This window comes from Sceloporus occidentalis, unplaced genomic scaffold (genome assembly GCF_023333645.1).
Source record: "Sceloporus occidentalis isolate IW3139 unplaced genomic scaffold, rSceOcc1.0.p SCAF_29, whole genome shotgun sequence".
Taxonomy (NCBI): domain Eukaryota; kingdom Metazoa; phylum Chordata; class Lepidosauria; order Squamata; family Phrynosomatidae; genus Sceloporus; species Sceloporus occidentalis.
The window spans coordinates 11,653,433-11,673,174 of NW_028317009.1; the positions used below are offsets into that span (position 1 = coordinate 11,653,433).

General features: G+C 48.0%; 2 protein-coding genes across 2 annotated transcripts; both read left to right on the top strand.

Annotated features, from left to right (window-relative positions):
* Positions 1–281: 281 nt before the first annotated feature.
* LOC149299371 (aspartate aminotransferase, mitochondrial) lies at positions 282–6,636 on the top strand. Its single transcript, XM_089486459.1, has 10 exons — positions 282–361; positions 2,630–2,786; positions 3,438–3,566; positions 4,023–4,082; positions 4,408–4,569; positions 5,132–5,236; positions 5,585–5,735; positions 5,925–6,090; positions 6,227–6,377; positions 6,514–6,636. The coding sequence occupies exons 1-10, from the start codon at positions 282–284 to the stop codon at positions 6,634–6,636; spliced, it is 1,284 nt and encodes a 427-aa protein (XP_089342585.1).
* Positions 6,637–8,465: 1,829 nt separating this feature from the next.
* LOC149299372 (sodium-coupled neutral amino acid transporter 7) lies at positions 8,466–13,520 on the top strand. The gene is made up of 10 exons (XM_089486520.1): positions 8,466–8,705; positions 8,971–9,169; positions 9,506–9,647; positions 9,856–9,954; positions 10,499–10,556; positions 10,676–10,790; positions 11,926–12,073; positions 12,377–12,576; positions 12,764–12,818; positions 13,418–13,520. Exons 1-10 carry the CDS (start codon positions 8,466–8,468, stop codon positions 13,518–13,520), a joined length of 1,359 nt encoding a protein of 452 aa, XP_089342646.1.
* The last annotated feature ends 6,222 nt before the right edge of the window (positions 13,521–19,742 follow it).

The window sequence follows — 19,742 nt, forward strand, 5'->3', positions numbered from 1 at the left end:
GAGTTCAGAAGCAGCCGTCTGCCCCGTTACTAAAGCTCAGCGGTCGTTGCCCTCCGCATTGGCCGCCAGCTTCTGATCGCTGTCATGTGGTTAAGGAACTAGTGTATGAAGAGTGGCCAGAGCTGCACTTATTAACTAAGGTGTTGGGTGCAGGGAGCCTCCAGCCCTGGAGGTGTCACTGTGTGCGCTGGATTTCATGACGAGCAGGGGGGGGGGTGTGTCTGTGTCACCCTGTATTAAGACAAGCTCTGTCAGTCCTACTCTCCTGTTCTCCTGCTAACATGGCTCTGCTGAAGGTTAGGCTGTTTGCCTCTGTGGCACGTCACCAGCCTTGTGTGCCTGCCCTGCAGGCCAGGGCCAGGTAAGTGTGAGTGCCTGGGAGCTTCCTGATAAGCGATGGCTCTTGGTTTGTTAATGGATAGTTTACTGGGATTTGTATGAGCAATTACCTGTTATGCTAGCGGAGTGGGCTGGCATTTGGTGGTCGTATCCTGCTAAGCCCTGGCCCTTGCAAGGCATAATATATTCTGCCCTTGGGAACTTGCCATCTGCTTGCACAAAGGCTAGAAGGCCCAGGGTCTGGTTGATTAAAATGCCCAAGTGGCCTGAGGATTTAGCCTGGTTTTAGCATTTGCTGAGTGTGCCTCATGTGGGACTGATTTATTCATTTCTTTAATTGAAATGCCTACCCTAGTATTCTGCATACTCTTTACTCTGGGGGATCAATCAAAGTGATTAACTACCCTAAATCCATAAAGTGGTGAGGTGATGTTTTTAATCCATTGTCTGGCCACGGTGAAAGTTAAAAGCCTTCTGAGGTTAAATCCCCAGGTGCTGTATTGTGTGTGCGCATGTCAGATGGTGCTGATGTGATATACCATGTTTAAAGTAGCTTACTATGACATGTTAGGCTTAACCCTTAACTGACAACAGTGAGCCACACTTTACAGTATTTAAAGGGCATTTCAAGGTCAAGGTTCTGACAAACCCTTCCAAGGGGTTAAAAGCTGGTATTTATGATACTATCCCTTTAAATTATGAAATGCTGATCTCTGTAAGCGAATGGGTGAAATGCTTGAGGCTTGCTCTGAGTACAGGGAAGCGTGTTACGCTGCAGTGTTTTGTTAGAATGCTGTGAGCTGGAAAGAGTGGGCTTTGATTCCACTGACTCTGGTATGTGAGTTACCCACTCTGTGAGCAGGAAAACCTGGACCAGATCTGCGCTACAGTGGATTCATTTCACTGGCCAGGCAAGTTTTGCTCTGCTTGTTTCACATACCCTGCTATTGTGCCCTCTAGATGCCTTGGGGCTGTTCTTTGTATTTTGCTCTGGGATTCAGAACCTTTACTCATCTGTCGTAGCCGCCTGTGACAAACTGTGCTCATCTCATATGTCCTATTCTTAACTGTTGGGATGTCCCTGACTGGTGTTTGCCTTCAGAACAGGTCAATACTGATGGGGCTCCTCTTGGCATGGTTTCTGTCCCTGATGAGTGTGTTTTGGGAGCTGGTGAAAGCCAGTGGTCCTCTACTCGGTGTGGTTTAGTAACTGGTGAACGTTTGCCTTCAGGACTTGTTAACAATGTCGGGCCTCTCCTTTGAGTTGTTTAGTCCTTGCTGAGTATGTTTTTGGATCTGAGGACATTGGCCTTTGCTCAGAATGGTCTGGTTTTCCTGGGTGCGTGTTAACAAAGCTAGGGAAAACCAATGGACTATGGGAGATGTTACTGGAGAGACGTTTGACCTCCGACAGAGGACGCTTAGACCCCTGAGCACGTAGCATCCTGTGTATGACATGCTAATTAGTGACATAACGGCCAAAGACTTATCACAATATACTGGAGAAGGTAGAGGCGGGAGCCGTGGCATAATTACAAATACTTGGAGCATTTTAGTAGATGAGGGAAAGGGGTCTGATACTTTCCTGCTGCCTGTGGCAGGTAGTAATTTAAGCTGTTCTATCCTGGATCTTGGATTGTTCTAGAGAATCCACTGTGTGAAGCCCTTGGTCCCTATGATCAAACACTGAGCTTGCCCATGTGCCTGGGTAAACGGTCAGAGAGATTATTTCAGGAGCTGGGTAAGGACTGTTTCTGTTTATAGATGATCTTGTGTGTCCCTGACCTTATAACTGTCCCTGCTGAATGCAGCAGACGGTGTCTGGCAGTCCCTCGTCCGCAGCGTGCTCCTTCTCTACCCAACCTCTTTCCCTGTTCTCCGATATGTACACCTCTCCGAGCAGAGGGTGGACGGCGGGGTCTATGCATATTAATGGTCTAATGTATTGGCTGCTAATGACCTAGGCACGGACCCTGTTATGCTCATGAAACCTGGCACAGGCAGCAGAGATGGGGAAATCGAGGTACTGGCATTCTCCCTAACTCATGTAAACGCACTAAAGTGCAGAAACTTGTGGACTTTGCACGCTAGTTGCTAGCTGCGCAGGATGGAGTGTCTCCCTTGCATTGGGACTAAAAATCTCCTTCATTTGTGATCTATGGCTAATCCATTGGGCAGTGCAGGTGTGCCCATTAACACAGTAGATCACCGGGAGACTGGTGGCTCTGTGTGTTGTTTGCCTTGGTAGCACAGCCTCTGGTTCACGTTTAAAACTTGATTTTGTTTCCAGTTCCTGGTGGTCTCATGTTGAGATGGGCCCCCCCGATCCCATCCTGGGTGTGACTGAGGCATACAAAAGGGACGCTAACCCTAAGAAGATGAATCTGGGTGTGGGGGCTTATCGGGACGACAACGGAAAGCCCTATGTGCTAAACAGCGTGCGCAAGGTAATCTGAGAGAGCCCGGTAACTCGCTAACTTAATTTACGATTGCAAAAACTGATATTTTTAAAAAAAAAAAAGGTGGCTGCCGTTGTCGGAAAGTAAAGAGGATGGCTAGGTATATTAAAAAATATATATTTGTCTCTTTAATCTGATGGATAACGTGGCTTAATAATATTTTTGATATGGGATGACTCTCATGCAGCTGCTGGAGGAGTTAATGGATTGTGAAAATCAACAACGGTCCAGTTAGCCAAAGAATTAAAAAAACAAAAACAAAATGTAAACACGAGACGTCCCGACGTCCCTGAAAGGCCTAGCACGAGGTGTATGCATGGCTTATACTCCCGTGTCTGACACGTGAGCCTGTGTACTACTGAAACCCAGGTTATTGACAGGAAGTGTAAAGTCTTCTGCCTCCGTTGAGTGGCAGAAAGCCAAAACACTAACGGTGCGGCCATGTCTCTCAGTCCTTAGAGACGTGCTCCTAGTAGACGTCAAGGGATATCTCAGATCGTTATAATTAAAGGGCCAAATGTTGCACAGAAAACCTCCATGAAATGGAGTGTCGGCTCCCAGAGGTGCGCCTTTTGGTGTTCGTCTACGTTTAACCCTCCTTGTATTTTGTATTTCTGTGTCCCTCCTACTATTTATCAGGCTGAGAAAATACTGGCATCAAAAAACCTGGACAAGGAATACCTGCCCATTGGTGGCCTGTCGGACTTCACCAAGGCATCGGCTCAGCTGGCATTGGGTGACGGCAGTGAGGTGGTTCAGAATGGACGGGTGAGAACCTATACGTTATTAAATTTTTCTTTTGTTTGCAGTGAAAAAGTAACTTAACGAAGCCCTCACCCGAGGTTGCCTCCTGACTAGTGTTTAGCTGCATTGCTAGTCTTTGGGATCTCCCTTTAATGCTAGCCAGGCTATCGTGCCCGTTCATGAGGAGGACTGATCGGTGACACAAAATGCATTACAATGTAGAGAACCATTGCACAAAAAGAGTTCCAGCTGTGGCAGATCTGCGGCTTTCCTGACATTGAAGACTTCTGTCAGGAAAGTGGCTAGATTTGACAACAGCTGGCAACAAGCTTTTGGATAGCCCTGGTATCGAGTGTCCTTTGTTTTTTATAACAGTTTGTCCTGAAAGCTAAACCTAGGGCTGTATAAGCATTGGCAATAGATTTTGTTTGTGTGGAAATGGGCATGGAACACTTAGCAGTTTTCACCTTGTTGTTGCAGTATATCACTGTACAGACTATTTCTGGAACTGGATCGTTGCGTGTTGGAGCAAGTTTCCTGGTGAGTTAAACTTCAGACTTCAACCTGCCACCAACACACAATAGGGCTTCTTTATAATTGTCATTCCGATCCAAAGACTGGAAAAAGTTACTTGGGTCTTAGGAACAAACTCATAAGAACTCGAGTTTCCGTTTGTGAACATGGTGAAGATGTAAAATCGACATTACCGTGTGCTTAGCTCATACTGCGACTGCAGTATATTGTACACATAACACACATGAGATATGCGTCAGCTGGCACTGATACTTGTTGCTAACCCTGGAACAGCCCTTTATTTGTATCTAATACATTTTTGCTTTGTTTTGTTGTTAATGTATCTTAATAGCAAAGATTCTACAAACACAGTCGTGATGTATATCTTCCAAAACCATCATGGGGCAACCACACTCCAATATTCCGTGATGCTGGCCTAGAACTGAAGGGTTATCGGTATTATGACCCCAAGACATGTGGCTTTGACTTCGCCGGGGCGTTGGATGACATCTCGGTAAGAGGGTTACATGCATAAACGTGTTCTCTCCTCGAATTTCCCATCCCTCCCTCTGATATCTGCATGCTCCGCTTTCAGTGCCCTGTCTTATAGCTGTACAAACTGCTTTCGCTGCAATTTATGTTCTGTGCCTCTGAGAAGGATCCCTGGTGGTGTTAATGATGATTTCACCGGAAGGCGGATACCTATACTTTTTTTGGGGGGGGCATTTAAATCATCTGTAAAGTAAAACTGATCATTTTGAGCGCTCTCACGTTAAGTAGCTGAGCTTTCGGCCAAACAATAGAAGTTGGGAGACCAGACTGTTAACTGACAGCCTGATCTCCTGTACGTCGGCTGGGATTCAGCCCTGCTGAAGTCGAAGACGACAGGACGGAACATCCTTCAGTGCCAACTAATGTATTTGATGACTTACTATTACGTTATGCTATGTGGTGTTTGGATGGGCTCAGGATGTCCCGAGTTAACCATGAGTGATATTGCTGGGTGCCTAAAGAGTCTCTCATTTAAACTCCAGCAACAACAGACTAAGGTGAATCTATAATTTTCTTGTGTCTAGAAAATTCCCGAACAGAGCATCATCCTGTTTCATGCCTGTGCTCACAATCCCACTGGCGTGGACCCGAGGCAGGAGCAGTGGAAGGAACTGGCAGCTGTCGTCAAGGTACTTGTCAGGGCAGCAAAATCTTTATCTGCTCTGAACCACGTCCGTTTCTTCTGTGGTCAGATAGGTAAGAGTATGCTAGACCTTCTGGAGCTGAGTCTTTCTGAACTAGGTATGCAGTACCCAACTGTACAGGCTTTCCATGTGAAGGTCCACTGGGCATCAGGTCTGGTCTTTGTAGCCTAGTCTTTTACGTGATACATGGCCTTGCCTTAGAACTGTTGCACAGCTCTCGGTTGTGTCTCTGGAAAAGTATGTGTAGGTTTCATCTGTGTGGTCGGGTGCTTTTATGTATTTTTTTGCTAAATCGTCTCAGCATGCTCCCATATTTCCTTTTTTATTTTATAGAGTCGACGACTCTTCCCGTTCTTTGATATGGCATATCAAGGATTTGCTAGTGGAGACACAGACAGAGATGCATGGGCTGTTCGCTACTTTATCCAGGAGGGACTGAATGTGGTGGTGTCTCAGTCCTACGCCAAGAATATGGGGCTGTATGGTAAGAAATTTGAGCGCAGAGTGAAGAGGATTAAAGGAATCGATAAAATAAGCAGTATCTAGGAAAGACTGACACAGATGGGCCCTAAAATACACAACAACAACAACACCACCACCCTGAAAAACAAGCTCTAGTGAATTCCGTGTTCATGCAAGTTCTGTCGGTTTCAGCAGGTGTTTTCATATTTAGGTGAACGTGTTGGTGCTTTCACTGTGGTGTGCAGTGATCCTGATGAAGCTAAGAGAGTGGAGTCTCAGCTCAAGATTTTGATCCGTCCAATGTATTCCAACCCACCTCTTAATGGAGCCCGAATTGCAGCCTCCATTCTTACCGAGCCTGAGCTGCGCAGTGAATGGTAATAAAAAATGGTAGATATTGGAGCCTGTCATACGTATCGGTGCACGATCGACCGTGTTTGCACATGCTGTGGTTTTTTTTGTGTTTTATAACAAATGTTGACAAGTGGAGTGTTATGTCTTGAAACTCTGTAGGCTGCAGGAGGTGAAAGGAATGGCCAACCGAATAATCAGCATGCGGGAGCAGCTTGTATCTAACCTCAAAAAGGAAGGATCCATCCACAGCTGGCAGCACATCAGCGACCAGATCGGAATGTTCTGCTTCACTGGCCTACGTCCGGAGCAGGTTAGATGCGTATTAGCTGCTGTTCTACTAGATAACAGAAACCACTCTTATATTTTTAATAAACTACCCAAATACCTTTTCTTAATCACTCCATTTTCTTACCCATCATCTCCATCTCTAATGTCTTCTTTCTTAGGTGGAACGTCTCATGAAAGAGTTCTCTATCTACATGACTAAGGATGGACGCATTTCTGTAGCAGGTGTCACATCTGGAAATGTTGGCTATCTTGCTCATGCCATCCACCAGGTCACAAAGTGAGAGAGAGCGCTTTAATTGACCCTCACTCAGCAACCAGACTGACATGGAGCACTTTCGCATGTCATCTCAAACCATTACTACATTAAAACAGTTCCCATAATTGCCGGCCTTTGTAAACTCCTTGCAACCTCCAAGAAGAATGCGGTACTGCTTTCAAGTGGCTTGTGATGGGGAAGAGCCTTGGTTAAGGTGGCTTTAACCCAATGTGTACTAGATGGCATACAAAATTAACTGTAGTACAAGTGCTGAATGGAAGTCTGTAGAAAAAGGTTATGAGGGGATGTGCTGCCTATCCTGGGGCCTTTGATTTAAGCCTCTCTGGTAGCAAATTTGCTTAGTAGTCACTTGATTTAAGCTTTTAGTTTGCACCGTGGTCCTTTCTTTCCACTTGCCAAGTTCCCCATCCATCTCTGATGCTGGTATTGGGAGGGTGCATCCGTATGAATGTCTGCCAATTACATGTACTGGTTTTTCAATAAAGTCCCTCTGAGAACAGGAATGTGGTCTTCCTTTTTCCCCATTCACTTCTGATTATTCTTGGGTTTTACTGCTTCTTGTAGAAGGCCTGGTGTATCTTGCTAATTCTTTTCTTATCTGCACCGGCTGTCTGACCGTTCCTAATTCACAGGGCTCTGCTTGAGAATGGTAGCGAAATCCATTTGTAGTTTGTGTGGCTAAGAAAACAGTGAGAGATCACCTGAATCACCTTTTGCTCGGCATTGCTCTTCCTTTAGTATTAGCACAAATGTTTGAGAAAGGAGACGTAACCCTGTGCTCATTAGGATGTAGTAACAAGCAGAGACGTCTGGCATACAGGGTTATGAGAGCAACAAAAAAGTGTATCCAGACCCTGTCTATCCACCATCTACAGTCTCATTTGCATATTTACAATTGAATTACTGCGCCCCCTACAGCAACTGTCATAGTTGCATCACTGCATTATGGGTAACGATCTACTAGCTTTTCCCTTAACGGCGGTACGTGCCCCGCCCCCTGCACGGAAAGCGTCATCAGGAAATGAACTACATCTCCCAGAGGGCAGCGCGCAGCGGTCACATGCCTGTGCAGCATATCACGTGCTTTGGGATTGGAAGCCGCTCAGCTGATCAGGTAAGAGGGAGCAGATTCATTGTTACCCGAAAACGTTCGTTTAACCCTATCCCCGCTGACGGAAGGAGGGCAGCTAGTGATTTGGGGGACTTGAAATAAGGAACAGGTAACTATGGATCAGCGCATGGAAGCCGCAGGCAGAGGGGGAAAGGGAGTCCGGGGCCTCGTACATCTAGTATGCATGCATGCAGAGTGGGGTAGCTAAGAGGCAAAAAGTCTTAACGCTGATAAAAAGACCCAGGGACCCCTTAGTTTGGGGCAAATAGAATTTGGGGACTGAACTCTTGGTTAAGGGCAGACAATGCCTTTGATGAATACAAACAATGTAGGGCAAATCTGTACCGTGGGCATGTGCAGAAGGGCAGAGGCCGAAATCCTTATGTTTAACTTCTTTCTCGTACCTACCAAAATGGCAAGTAACGGGCAAAGGGCCTCAGAAGAAGCTTCCAGTCTGGCTGAAGCAGTTAAAATGCTCCGTGAGTGACTCTTGTCCAATTTTGCTTCAGTCATGATGTTGAGACACCACAGGCCTCCGCGCATGGTAACGTGACTGTGTGATATGACCTTTACCTTAACCCCTGCAAAGAGTCCTGAGTGCCCAGGCAGATCTGGTGCAGTGCCATTACTCTGAGATATTCTCTTGTGTTATTAACCCCTGTGTCCGTTTTACTTCCAGGATTAAACACCACAAGCAGAGGCTGTGAGGCTGCAAAAGCAAAATGTCCCTTGGAAATGTTGCTATCAATGCCGACTATTCGTGGGATGCAGGAGAGAGGGCTAGACTCTTGCAGAGTCCTAGCGTTGGGACAAGCCCAGAGTCGCGGAGGCTGGCTGGGGGAACATCGCCTGCTGGGGCTATCTTCATTGTTGTTAATGCAGCACTGGGTGCCGGGCTATTAAACTTTCCTGCTGCGTTCAGTGCTGCCGGAGGCATAACTGCTGGAATATCTCTACAGGTGGTGAGTAAACGGGGCAAGCAGGAGTGGCTTTTTCAAGAATATGCTGACTGTCCTGTACTTGTGAGCAGAAGACAGGCTCTGCTGATTTAGCTACTCTTCGTACCCTCCCGTGTTCTGCTGCTGGGTAGCCTGGTTCGTGCCTCTGATCATATTTTATTATTATTATTATTATCCTTTATTTATATAGCGCCAACAGTTTACGCAGCGCTTAATACAATACATAAATTCAAGGGATATGACAAGACGTGGCTACCATTGTTTGTAGGTCCTCCTGCTCTTCGTTATCAGTGGTCTGGTGATCCTGGCATACTGTGCAGATGCTTGCAGTGAGCGGACGTACCAGGAAGTGGTGCGCGGTGTCTGTGGACGCAGCGCCGGCATGCTCTGTGAGGTTCTCATAGCCGTGTACACGTTCGGCACCTGCATCGCTTTCTTCATCATTATCGGGGACCAGCTGGACAAGCGTAAGTGATCCAGTAAGGGTGTGTTTCTAGCTGTTCCCGTTACAGTGCTAATTTATCTAGTTCTGGAGAAAGTGCAGCCATGCCGCTGAGTCTTTGTGGGCTTAGCTGCTGTATTTTACATTGTAGTCCTGCAGACGTACGCTGCTTGCCAACTACATCAATGCATTGTACTTTTAACAGAGCATAGTGTAATATTGTAAATATTATTAAGCATATCAAACACGAGTCTGGTGATGACACATCTTGTAACGTTAAGGTAATCACTTCCTAATGGAGTGGGCTGTTTCTCTGTTTCTTCCCTGTGGTCTCTATGCTTGTGACGGCACACTGGAGCAGTTCTTGGCGCCATGATGCACAGTGAGGCGGGTAGCAGTGTGCCGTGGTTCGCAGACAGAAAATTCACCATCACTGTTACCGGTCTTCTCTTCATCCTGCCGCTTTCCCTTCCCCGAGAGATCAGTGTCCAGAAGTACGCCAGGTGAGGACACCCCTGCATTCTGTCTCGGAAGGGTTTCACGCTGATGCGCGCATTGACTTGGCTTTTTAATGATTACACGCCTTCTCATCCGTTCTTTCTTTAATGATGTCCTGGACCCATTTCTACATGTGTTCTTTATAGCAGTATACCTCCTCCTTTGACTTTTTACACCACTGTACTCCAATGGGTCTCATTGCTTCTCTTTCAGTTTTCTCAGTGTTCTTGGCACATGTTACGTGACCGTTATAGTCATTGTCCGCTGTATCTGGCCAAATAGTGAGAGTCCATCGAATGATGCCCCAACCAGGTACTGAGATCTACACGTTACTTTTAAGGTTCTTTGCTTTGTCTAGCAAGGTACCATGAGTTTTTGAAACTGTAATGTCTATGCTGATGTACACATAAGCCACAGCTATTCTTTCTACGTGTTCACTGTCCACTACACGTGTACTAATGAATCAAAAACCATTTGGACAATTGTTTTGTTTCATTTTTGGTCCATTCCATTTCGGACAACGAAGTAAGCTTCATGCCTATTCAGGGGGCTTTTCCTTTTGGAAACAAAATTGATTGTCATTCACCCTCACACTCTCTCAGAATGTCTTCCTAGCTTCCCCTCTGACCGCTTCTGTGTACGTGCCGTGCAGCTCTGCTTTTCTCATCCATATATTTCCTGATCTTGTTCTTCTTTCTTTGTCGGCTTTTCTGTGGACATGAACTTCTGCAAAATCTTTTGCCCAGAGTTTCTTGTCAGTCCTTTACTTTGTATCGCCTTTCAGTGATCCTGCATTGCTTATCTTTACATCTTATGCTTAATCCCCTTTGACTTCTTTCCTTTGGTACCTTTTCAGCCCATCCTCCTGGCTTGCTGTGTTCAATGCAGTGCCCACAATCTGCTTTGGATTTCAGGTAAATTCCACTTCACGATTACATTGTCTCTCGTTTTATTTGCCCTCTGTGTACTTTCTTTTTTGATCTTTCTCGTAACTCTCTTCTCTGGTAACTGTGTTTTAAACTGTCCTTGGCAGTGCCATGTGAGTAGTGTGCCAGTGTATGGCAGCTTGCAGCAGCAGGACATCAGATGCTGGGGTTATATAGTGACGGTGGCCATGTTGATCGCTTTGTGTGTTTACACTGGTACAGGTAAGAATCGACACAAAATGTATGGTGTTTCTCTGTGTGGGGTTCTCATGCAGCACTTTAATGTATTAAGGAACTGGGAGAAGACTTCTTCGCTTCGGTTTGTTGAATTAGTATTGTTCCCTGTTTCCCTAATCCTCTATTAAGTTACCTATTAAAGACATTCCTACTAGTGGGTCCCTTCTCCAGATGGCCATTGTCTCTATACTGTTTCTTGTTTGCTTGTGCTTGTCACTTCCTTTGTGCTTTTCACTATGGTCCTCCCTTTTTGAGGTCTTTTGATTGCCCCGTTTTAGTTCTGCATTTTTGGGTAGCCCATTCTTGTATTTTCTTCTTGTTTTGGCCTTCTTGGCAGGAGCCTTTTCTTCTTGACCTCTACGTTGGTGCCTTGGTGTTTGTTTTCTTTGCTGGGACACCTTTTTCTTGCCATTCTTATGTTGCACTCGGTTGGTACCTTCTCTTCTGTGATTCTTGGCTGTGCCATGTTTTCTTACAGTGGTCTTGCCCTGCTTGTTTGGATGTTCTTACTTTTAGTGATTATTTCTTTCTCTTGTATGATGTCTTCTTACCATGTTTATTTTCACTTTGCATGTGACAGGGACCTCTTGTTCTTATTTTCTGTCAATCAGAACCTGCTCTTGTTCTCTTGGCTGCTTCCTCTTTTGTTTTTCCGCAAATTGCTCCTCCCTATCTTACATTATTGGCTATTGCCTGGTGTCTATTTGGTCCTCCTGATCCCAGCCTGGAGGATATTATCTTCTCATGGTTATGTCTTGTTTAGTCCCTCCGCTTGTGGTGGGACCGCTTTTACCGTTCTTTACCTCTTGGTCTGTCTTCTTTGTTGGGACCATTTCTCCGTGCACCAGTGATAGTAATTTCCCCTTCTTGCTCTTTTGGTTGGGGCATTACTTTTTTTTTTTTTTCTTCTGTGTACACTGAACGCTATTATTCTTGCCTCTCTGTTGTCCTATTTAATTAGTGCATCCACATGTTTGCATAGACTGCTGGTTGAGATCTTCTTTTATTGGCCTTTAGACTGTAATATTCTCTTCTTGCTGGTCCTTTTTCTTCTGCAGCCATGATTATTGTGGTTTTATTTGCCAGCATGCTTGCTTACTGGTCATTTCTGTCTGTTTAGGAGTTTGTGGCTTCCTGCTCTTTGGCTCTGATGTGAACCAGGATGTTCTGCTCTCATTTCCATCAAATGATGTTGCGGTTGCTGTAGCGCGAGCCTTCATTATTCTGTGTGTGCTTACCTCATATCCTATCCTGCACTTCTGTGGCCGGTGAGTCTTATAACATTACATTGCTATGTGTTCCTAGTACTCGTTTAAGTACGGGATTCAGCTAAAGATTGCATAAGATCATATATAACACACGTAAAAATATGACCAAGTCTGCATGTACATATGTTACATTTAGAGGTGGGACCCTGCTAACGTTCCCTGAAGTTTCACCAGAATATGATTTAATATTTGTTAATGAGACGGGTCGTTAATGAGACGGGTCGTTATTGAGACTCGAGTGTCCTCCGCTGCTGACTATTAGCTCGGCGTGCACTACCCTTGCCGTGTTTTTTTTTCTTGCAGGGCAGTGATGGAGGGTCTCTGGCTTCGTATGACTGCACAAGAGCCCGGGGAAGACAGTGGCAGAGAACAGCGCAGGCGGATCTTTCAGACTGTGATTTGGTTTTTACTCACATTGCTCCTCGCGCTCTTCATTCCAGACATTGGCAAAGTTATATCCCTGATCGGAGGGCTTGCCGCATGCTTCATATTCATATTTCCAGGTCAGATGTCATGTCGTGGAAATGGAGAGTTTTGTACTAACCAAACATGCTTGTGTATGACTTATAGTATTGAACACAGCATATTCTGTCACTACTGCTGCTATGCTTGACAGAACTCACAGGGGAGCAGGAGTATTCTGTGATGGAGAAGAGACACTTTATCTAAATATCTATCTGTCTTGCACAGGTCTTTGTCTAATACATTTGAAGCTGTCTGAAATACAGGAACAAAAGAGCAGGAGGTAAACACCACTTTGCCTTTTCATTTATAGAATGTGTTCATGTTGATTCCTCGGGCACTGCATATAGAGTCTCTCCACTCCTACTGAGTGCGCAAAGTCACAGGGATTCCAGTCTGCTTTGCATGTAAGGATCAGATGCACTGTGCAAGAATCGCACGGACAGTGGCTGGTTCCTGGAAGGAATGCACCTATTTCTTAAACTGCTCATGATTATAATGTTAGTTATCTGTTATTCAGATTACGTTTTTAGAAGAACGCACACCCACCACTTGCAGTTTCATATACGATGATTGTGTGCTTTCACATGGCAATTCTTGTTATGCGGCCGTTATTGTCACCGTCTAATGCATCTGACTAAATCGAGAGATTATATCGCACACGTTACAGTGTGAATAGTGTTTCTCCAGGGCTGAAAGTTAGACGTGCTGATTAAGTTTACTGAAAAGAGATTCTGCAGGCTTTTCCACATCTAACCCATGCGTATAAAGCACTCTCAAAGACTGTAACCTTGCTTCAATCCCTCCCTATCATCCTCAGTTCATGTATACAAGCAGTGAATGCTAAGCGTGTTGTCCTAACCATCTGTCTTGATATTGCAGCTGGTGGGCAATGGTCAGTTATGGAGTTGCCATGATCATCCTTGGAGCTTTCATCTTTGGACAAACAACTACGAAGGCCATCTTCGTGGACCTAATGGGATGACGTTGAAACCTGCAGCTGGACTGCTAGAAAATGATTGAATATTGCAAACTTATCTAATATACTCCTTCCTCATCCGTAATAAGCGGAAATCCCACAGTCCACCACTTCTTCAGAGGCCTCCCGGGTAAAGGCACATTCCCAACAACTGGGAGTAGATAAAAGGGATCCAAGCATCGTGCAAGCGATTTGATTTTATATATATATTTTATTGGCAAATATCCGGCAAGGTAACATACATACAGTTTTTGCTGCTGAACTGGAACTTATACCTCCATCAAGCATGTGGCTGTCATCTGCCATAGTGCAGTAAAGGTGTATTTTTTTTGGTTTTTATTAGGCTGCTCAGCTTTACATGATTGGAATTTGGGTTCTCTGACAAGTCTTCTAAGCATTCTTACTAATCAAGTGGACCTGGCCAAAAACAGTAAGGATGTTTGGTGCTGCTGTTGTAAAGACATAAATCTAAATATTGAAGACACTGGGCACAGATAGTTTGCCAGGTGAAACAAAGACTGCATTCCGTTCTCCAGGGCTTAATGAACTCCTAACACGTGCAAAAATGTGTTCGTCTTGTAACTGGCTACAGCCACGCAATGTGACCTTTATGTATATTGCTAGGAATAGGCTACTAAATAACAGCGGCACCAACCCACCCGCCCGATGATAACCAAATATAGACATGTTTACTATAATGTACAGATTGTTGGTGAAACTTGCATTTTTTCATTTATAAAGGGACTCTTGCAATATTGCACATTTTATTAATAGTTAATTACATATGGTGATGGTTTAACTTTTTTTAGAAATGGAGCCAGTGTGCTTCTGGATGTATAGGTGTAGTGTGAGCATCTCAGATAATAAACATTACATTGAGTTTCATCCTCAGTGTATTACGTACAATCATATAATGAACAAAAGACGTTTTTCAGTTTAGCATTTATTTTTTTAACTGTGCGGTTTTGATGAAACAGATCAAGGATCGGGTGGCCTTCTGTTATTTCAAGTTCTCTTCATAAGCTTAGGGAGCCCCCATTAGTATCACGTACGTGACCCTATTATACTCCAGGACCGTTTGCTTAAACACACAAACATGGCTGCTCTGACTTCAAGTAAGCTGCCCCACCATTGTATGCATTTAGCATTCCTGCACATGTTCATTCTGTAGACACTGCTTGTTGTGGATATTCCTTTAACCCCTTAATGACAACGCCCGTACATGTACAGGCTCAAAATGCATTGTTTTCAATGGGTTTAGGGACCGCTCGTTGTCCTTAAGGGGTTAATGATAAATTCAGTTTAATTACAGCGTAAAAAGAATAAGAGTGGGCCAGCCCTCTGGCCTCATGCGTAAAAATTACAAAACCAAAGTTAATTTTCAATATCTGAATTTAACAAACCAAGTCATTTTGTCTTCCATCTTAACCTAAGAGTGGTTGTGAGTATTAAAGTTGCCCTTTCTGCACCTAAGGTGACATACATGCTGTTTTGGGGCAAAAAGGGTACCCGGTGCTCTGTTGGTTAACCTGTTTTGTTTACAACCGTTTCTTCAATAAAAATAAAGTTAAACTTATCTTACGTTGTTAAAACATTAAGTGTCTGGGTGTAGTCGGTTGTGACTGGAGGTGGGAGATGTACCCCAGCCTCATCTCCAACAGGTAACAAAATAAGCCATGTTTTATCAACACCAACATTACAAAGCAGGACTAAACCACTCTATTTACGCATTTCAGTAAACTTTTGTGGAAAAAAACACCTACTAGCAAGTTGTGCCAGGTAACGAGCGCCTTCAAGAACCCGGGCAGATGTGCCTGAACAATAAAACCTGTCTTCCACGTGTGCAAAACATAGTGTGTCTACTTCTGCCGCAACACTGTATCTGTGGAAATAAAAATGATACGCTGTAACCGTAACATCACCGTTTTCTTGTATCTGTAGGAGCCACAAACCGCATGGCCAGGAGAGCTATGTGGTCCAATCCCCTCATTCACTATTCATTACAAAAGCCCAGCGATGGCGGCACTCATCGACTTACAGTATACAGGGCCAGCCAAGGGCCTTCAGCAGTAGAAACCCACTGGGTCATTCAAGGATCATGGGGCTAGAATCCCACTACTGTGAGCTCTCTCTTTAGTGAAAAACCCCAAAAAGTACCTCTTCAGCCAGGCAGCAGTCTACTACTCAATGTCCAAAGACTAAAAGTGAAATGAAACGGGTGTATTTATCACTGTGACACCTGCTAACCCTGGGCAGAAACACTACAGGTAACGGGTCAGGGACCGCCTATGCACTAAGCCTACGAGTAACACTGACCATGGGCCTTATTACAAGTAACACAACCTAAGGGCCCCTTTATACTAATCTTACGAGTAACACTTGCAAGGGAGCCCCCTATGTACTCACCCGTCGACTATAAAAAGTGATATTGCCTCCAAAGCCCTCACTCTACGTCTGCTCCAAGCGCCTCACAAAATGCACTTTCTAGCTTGGCAGCGCCTGAGGTAATTTGACTTTGCGTTCCCATTGGCCAACGAGAAAATCACGCGCTAAGTGTTCATCCAATGCCCAACAACTAAGCCTGCGCCGTCTCGCGAGGGTATACGTAACCCAATGCCGAATTGAATTTATCCCCCCAGCAACAGACCGTACCATTTTATGTAGCCAGAGTGCCACATGTGTATCTGCTAGTGCGGTTAAGCTTGGCCAATGTACATAAATGTTGTGCAGTAAATGCAGAGAACTCAGCCCCTACCCACCACAACTATCTGCTTTTAGCTTTTCCCTCAACAACAAACGATAAGGCGAAACAAAGGAGGTAGTCCGAGCTGCTCATTAGAATTTTGCCACCTTGTGATTGGCGGACTGCAGTGCGGAGGGGGGGTGCGGCTGATGTAAGCACGTCCAGCCTTGGCTAGGGCGCGTGCTTCCAAATTTTCGTCTTCTCATTGGCAGGCATCATTTCTCCTCGCGGAGGACAACGCGCACGCGCACGTGCCGTCAACTGTAGTGGGCGGGCGCCGTACTCGGAGGCCTTGTGTTATTGGCTGGTCAGTGCGTAGTGCGCAGGCGCGAGGCTGGTAGGTGGGGCACGAAGAGCGGGCAGGGGAGCCCGTGACGGGAGCGAGCGCACTGCTGCGCCATTTTGTGAGGATACAAACGGACAGCACCGAAAAGCGGCATAGGAAGTAAGAGGCACGGAGCGCAGGCGGCCAGTGGACGTGAGGTTACCAGACGCGGGCAGGCGAGTGGACGCCACGGTACCTGAGGTGAGGTTAGCGGCTGTGGCGAGGTTTGGGCCCGCTCTCAATGACGTCACGGCCCCTGACTTCTAGCGCCCCAAACAACTTCCTGTGTCTCCCGGAGTATGAGGCCTAGCTGCTTGCACCGTGACACAGCACCTCTGTTCGGTTAATTATGCCCTAACCTCCCATTCTATTCGCACGGCACCCCCACTACTCCTAAACCCCCCGTATTATTCGCACGGCACCCCCACTACTCCTACTCCCCCCCCGTATTATAGGCACGGCACCCCCACTGCTCCTAATCCCCCCGTATTATAGGCACGGCACCCCCACTGCTCCTAATCCCCCCGTATTATAGGCACGGCACCCCCACTGCTCCTAATCCCCCCGTATTATAGGCACGGCACCCCCACTGCTCCTAATCCCCCCGTATTATAGGCACGGCACCCCCACTGCTCCTAATCCCCCCGTATTATAGGCACGGCACCCCCACTGCTCCTAATCCCCCCGTATTATAGGCACGGCACCCCCACTGCTCCTAATCCCCCCGTATTATAGGCACGGCACCCCCACTGCTCCTAATCCCCCCGTATTATAGGCACGGCACCCCCACTGCTCCTAATCCACCCGTATTATAGGCACGCCACCCCCACTGCTCTTAATCCCCCCGTGCTATTGGCACGCCACCCCACTGCTCCAAATCCCCCCCGTGCTATTGGCACGGCACCCCGACTGCTCCTAACCCCCCCGTGCTATTGGCACGGCACCCCGACTGCTCCTAACCCCCCCGTGCTATTGCCACGGCACCCCGACTGCTCCTAACCCCCCCCGTGCTATTGGCACGGCACCCCGACTGCTCCTAACCCCCCCGTGCTATTGGCACGGCACCCCGACTGCTCCTAACCCCCCCGTGCTATTGGCACGGCACCCCGACTGCTCCTAACCCCCCCGTGCTATTGGCACGGCACCCCGACTGCTCCTAACCCCCCCCGTGCTATTGGCACGGCACCCCGACTGCTCCTAACCCCCCCGTGCTATTGGCACGGCACCCCGACTGCTCCTAACCCCCCCGTGCTATTGGCACGGCACCCCGACTGCTCCTAACCCCCCCCCGTGCTATTGGCACGGCACCCCGACTGCTCCTAACCCCCCCGTGCTATTTGCACGGCACCCCCACTTCTCCTAACCCCCCCGTGCTATTGGCACGGCACCCCGACTGCTCCTACCCCCCCGTGCTATTGGCACGGCACCCCGACTGCTCCTAACCCCCCCGTGCTATTGGCACGGCACCCCCACTGCTCCTAATCCCCCCGTGCTATTGGCACGGCACCCCGACTGCTCCTACCCCCCCCCCGTGCTATTGGCACGGCACCCCGACTGCTCCTACCCCCCCCGTGCTATTGGCACGGCACCCCGACTGCTCCTACCCCCCCCGTGCTATTGGCACGGCACCCCGACTGCTCCTAACCCCCCCGTGCTATTGGCACGGCACCCCGACTGCTCCTAACCCCCCCGTGCTATTGGCACGGCACCCCGACTGCTCCTAACCCCCCCGTGCTATTGGCACGGCACCCCGACTGCTCCTAACCCCCCCGTGCTATTGGCACGGCACCCCGACTGCTCCTAACCCCCCCCCGTGCTATCCCACTGCTCCTAATCCCCCCTGTACTATTGGCACGGTACCCCCACTGCTCCTAATCCCCCTGTACTATTGGCACGGCACCCCCACTGCTAATCGCCCCTGTACTATTGGCACGGCACCCCCACGGCTCCTAACCCCCCCCCGTGCTATCCCACTGCTCCTAATCCCCCCCGTGCTATTGGCACGGCACCCCCACTGCTCCTAACCCCCCCCGTGCTATCCCACTGCTCCTAATCCCCCCTGTACTATTGGCACGGTACCCCCATTGCTCCTAATCCCCCTGTACTATTGGCACGGCACCCCCACTGCTAATCGCCCCTGTACTATTGGCACGGAACCCCCACTGCTCCTAATCCCCCCTGTACTATTGGCACTCACCCCCACTGCTCCTATTCCCCCCCGTATTATTCGCACGGCCCCCCTACTCCTTATTCCCCCCTACTCCTTATTCCCCCCTACTCCTTATTCCCCCCTACTCCTTATTCCCCCCTACTCCTTATTCCCCCCTACTCCTTATTCCCCCCTACTCCTTATTCCCCCCTACTCCTTATCCCCCCCTACTCCTTATTCCCCCCCTACTCCTTATTCCCCCCCCTACTCCTTATTCCCCCCCCTACTCCTTATTCCCCCCCCCACTCCTTATTCCCCCCCTACTCCTTATTCCCCCCCCACTCCTTATTCCCCCCCCACTCCTTATTCCCCCCCCACTCCTTATTCCCCCCCCCACTCCTTATTCCCCCCCCCACTCCTTATTTCCCCCCCCTACTCCTTATTCCCCCCCTACTACTTATCCCCCCCGTACTATTGGCACGACACCCCCACTGCTCCTAATCCCCCCCGTATTATTCGCACGGCACCCCCACTGCTCCTAATCCCCCCCGTACTATTCGCACGGCACCCCCGCTGCTCCTAACCCCCCCGTACTATTCGCACGGCACCCCCGCTGCTCCTAACCCCCCCGTACTATTCGCACGGCACCCCCGCTGCTCCTAACCCCCCCGTACTATTCGCACGGCACCCCCGCTGCTCCTAACCCCCCCGTACTATTCGCACGGCACCCCCGCTGCTCCTAACCCCCCCGTACTATTCGCACGGCACCCCCGCTGCTCCTAACCCCCCCGTACTATTCGCACGGCACCCCCGCTGCTCCTAACCCCCCCCCCCGTACTATTCGCACGGCACCCCCGCTGCTCCTAACCCCCCCCGTACTATTCGCACGGCACCCCCGCTGCTCCTAACCCCCCCCCGTACTATTCGCACGGCACCCCCGCTGCTCCTAACCCCCTATAATATTCGCACGGCACCCCTGCTGCTCCTAACCCCCTGTATTATTTGCACGGC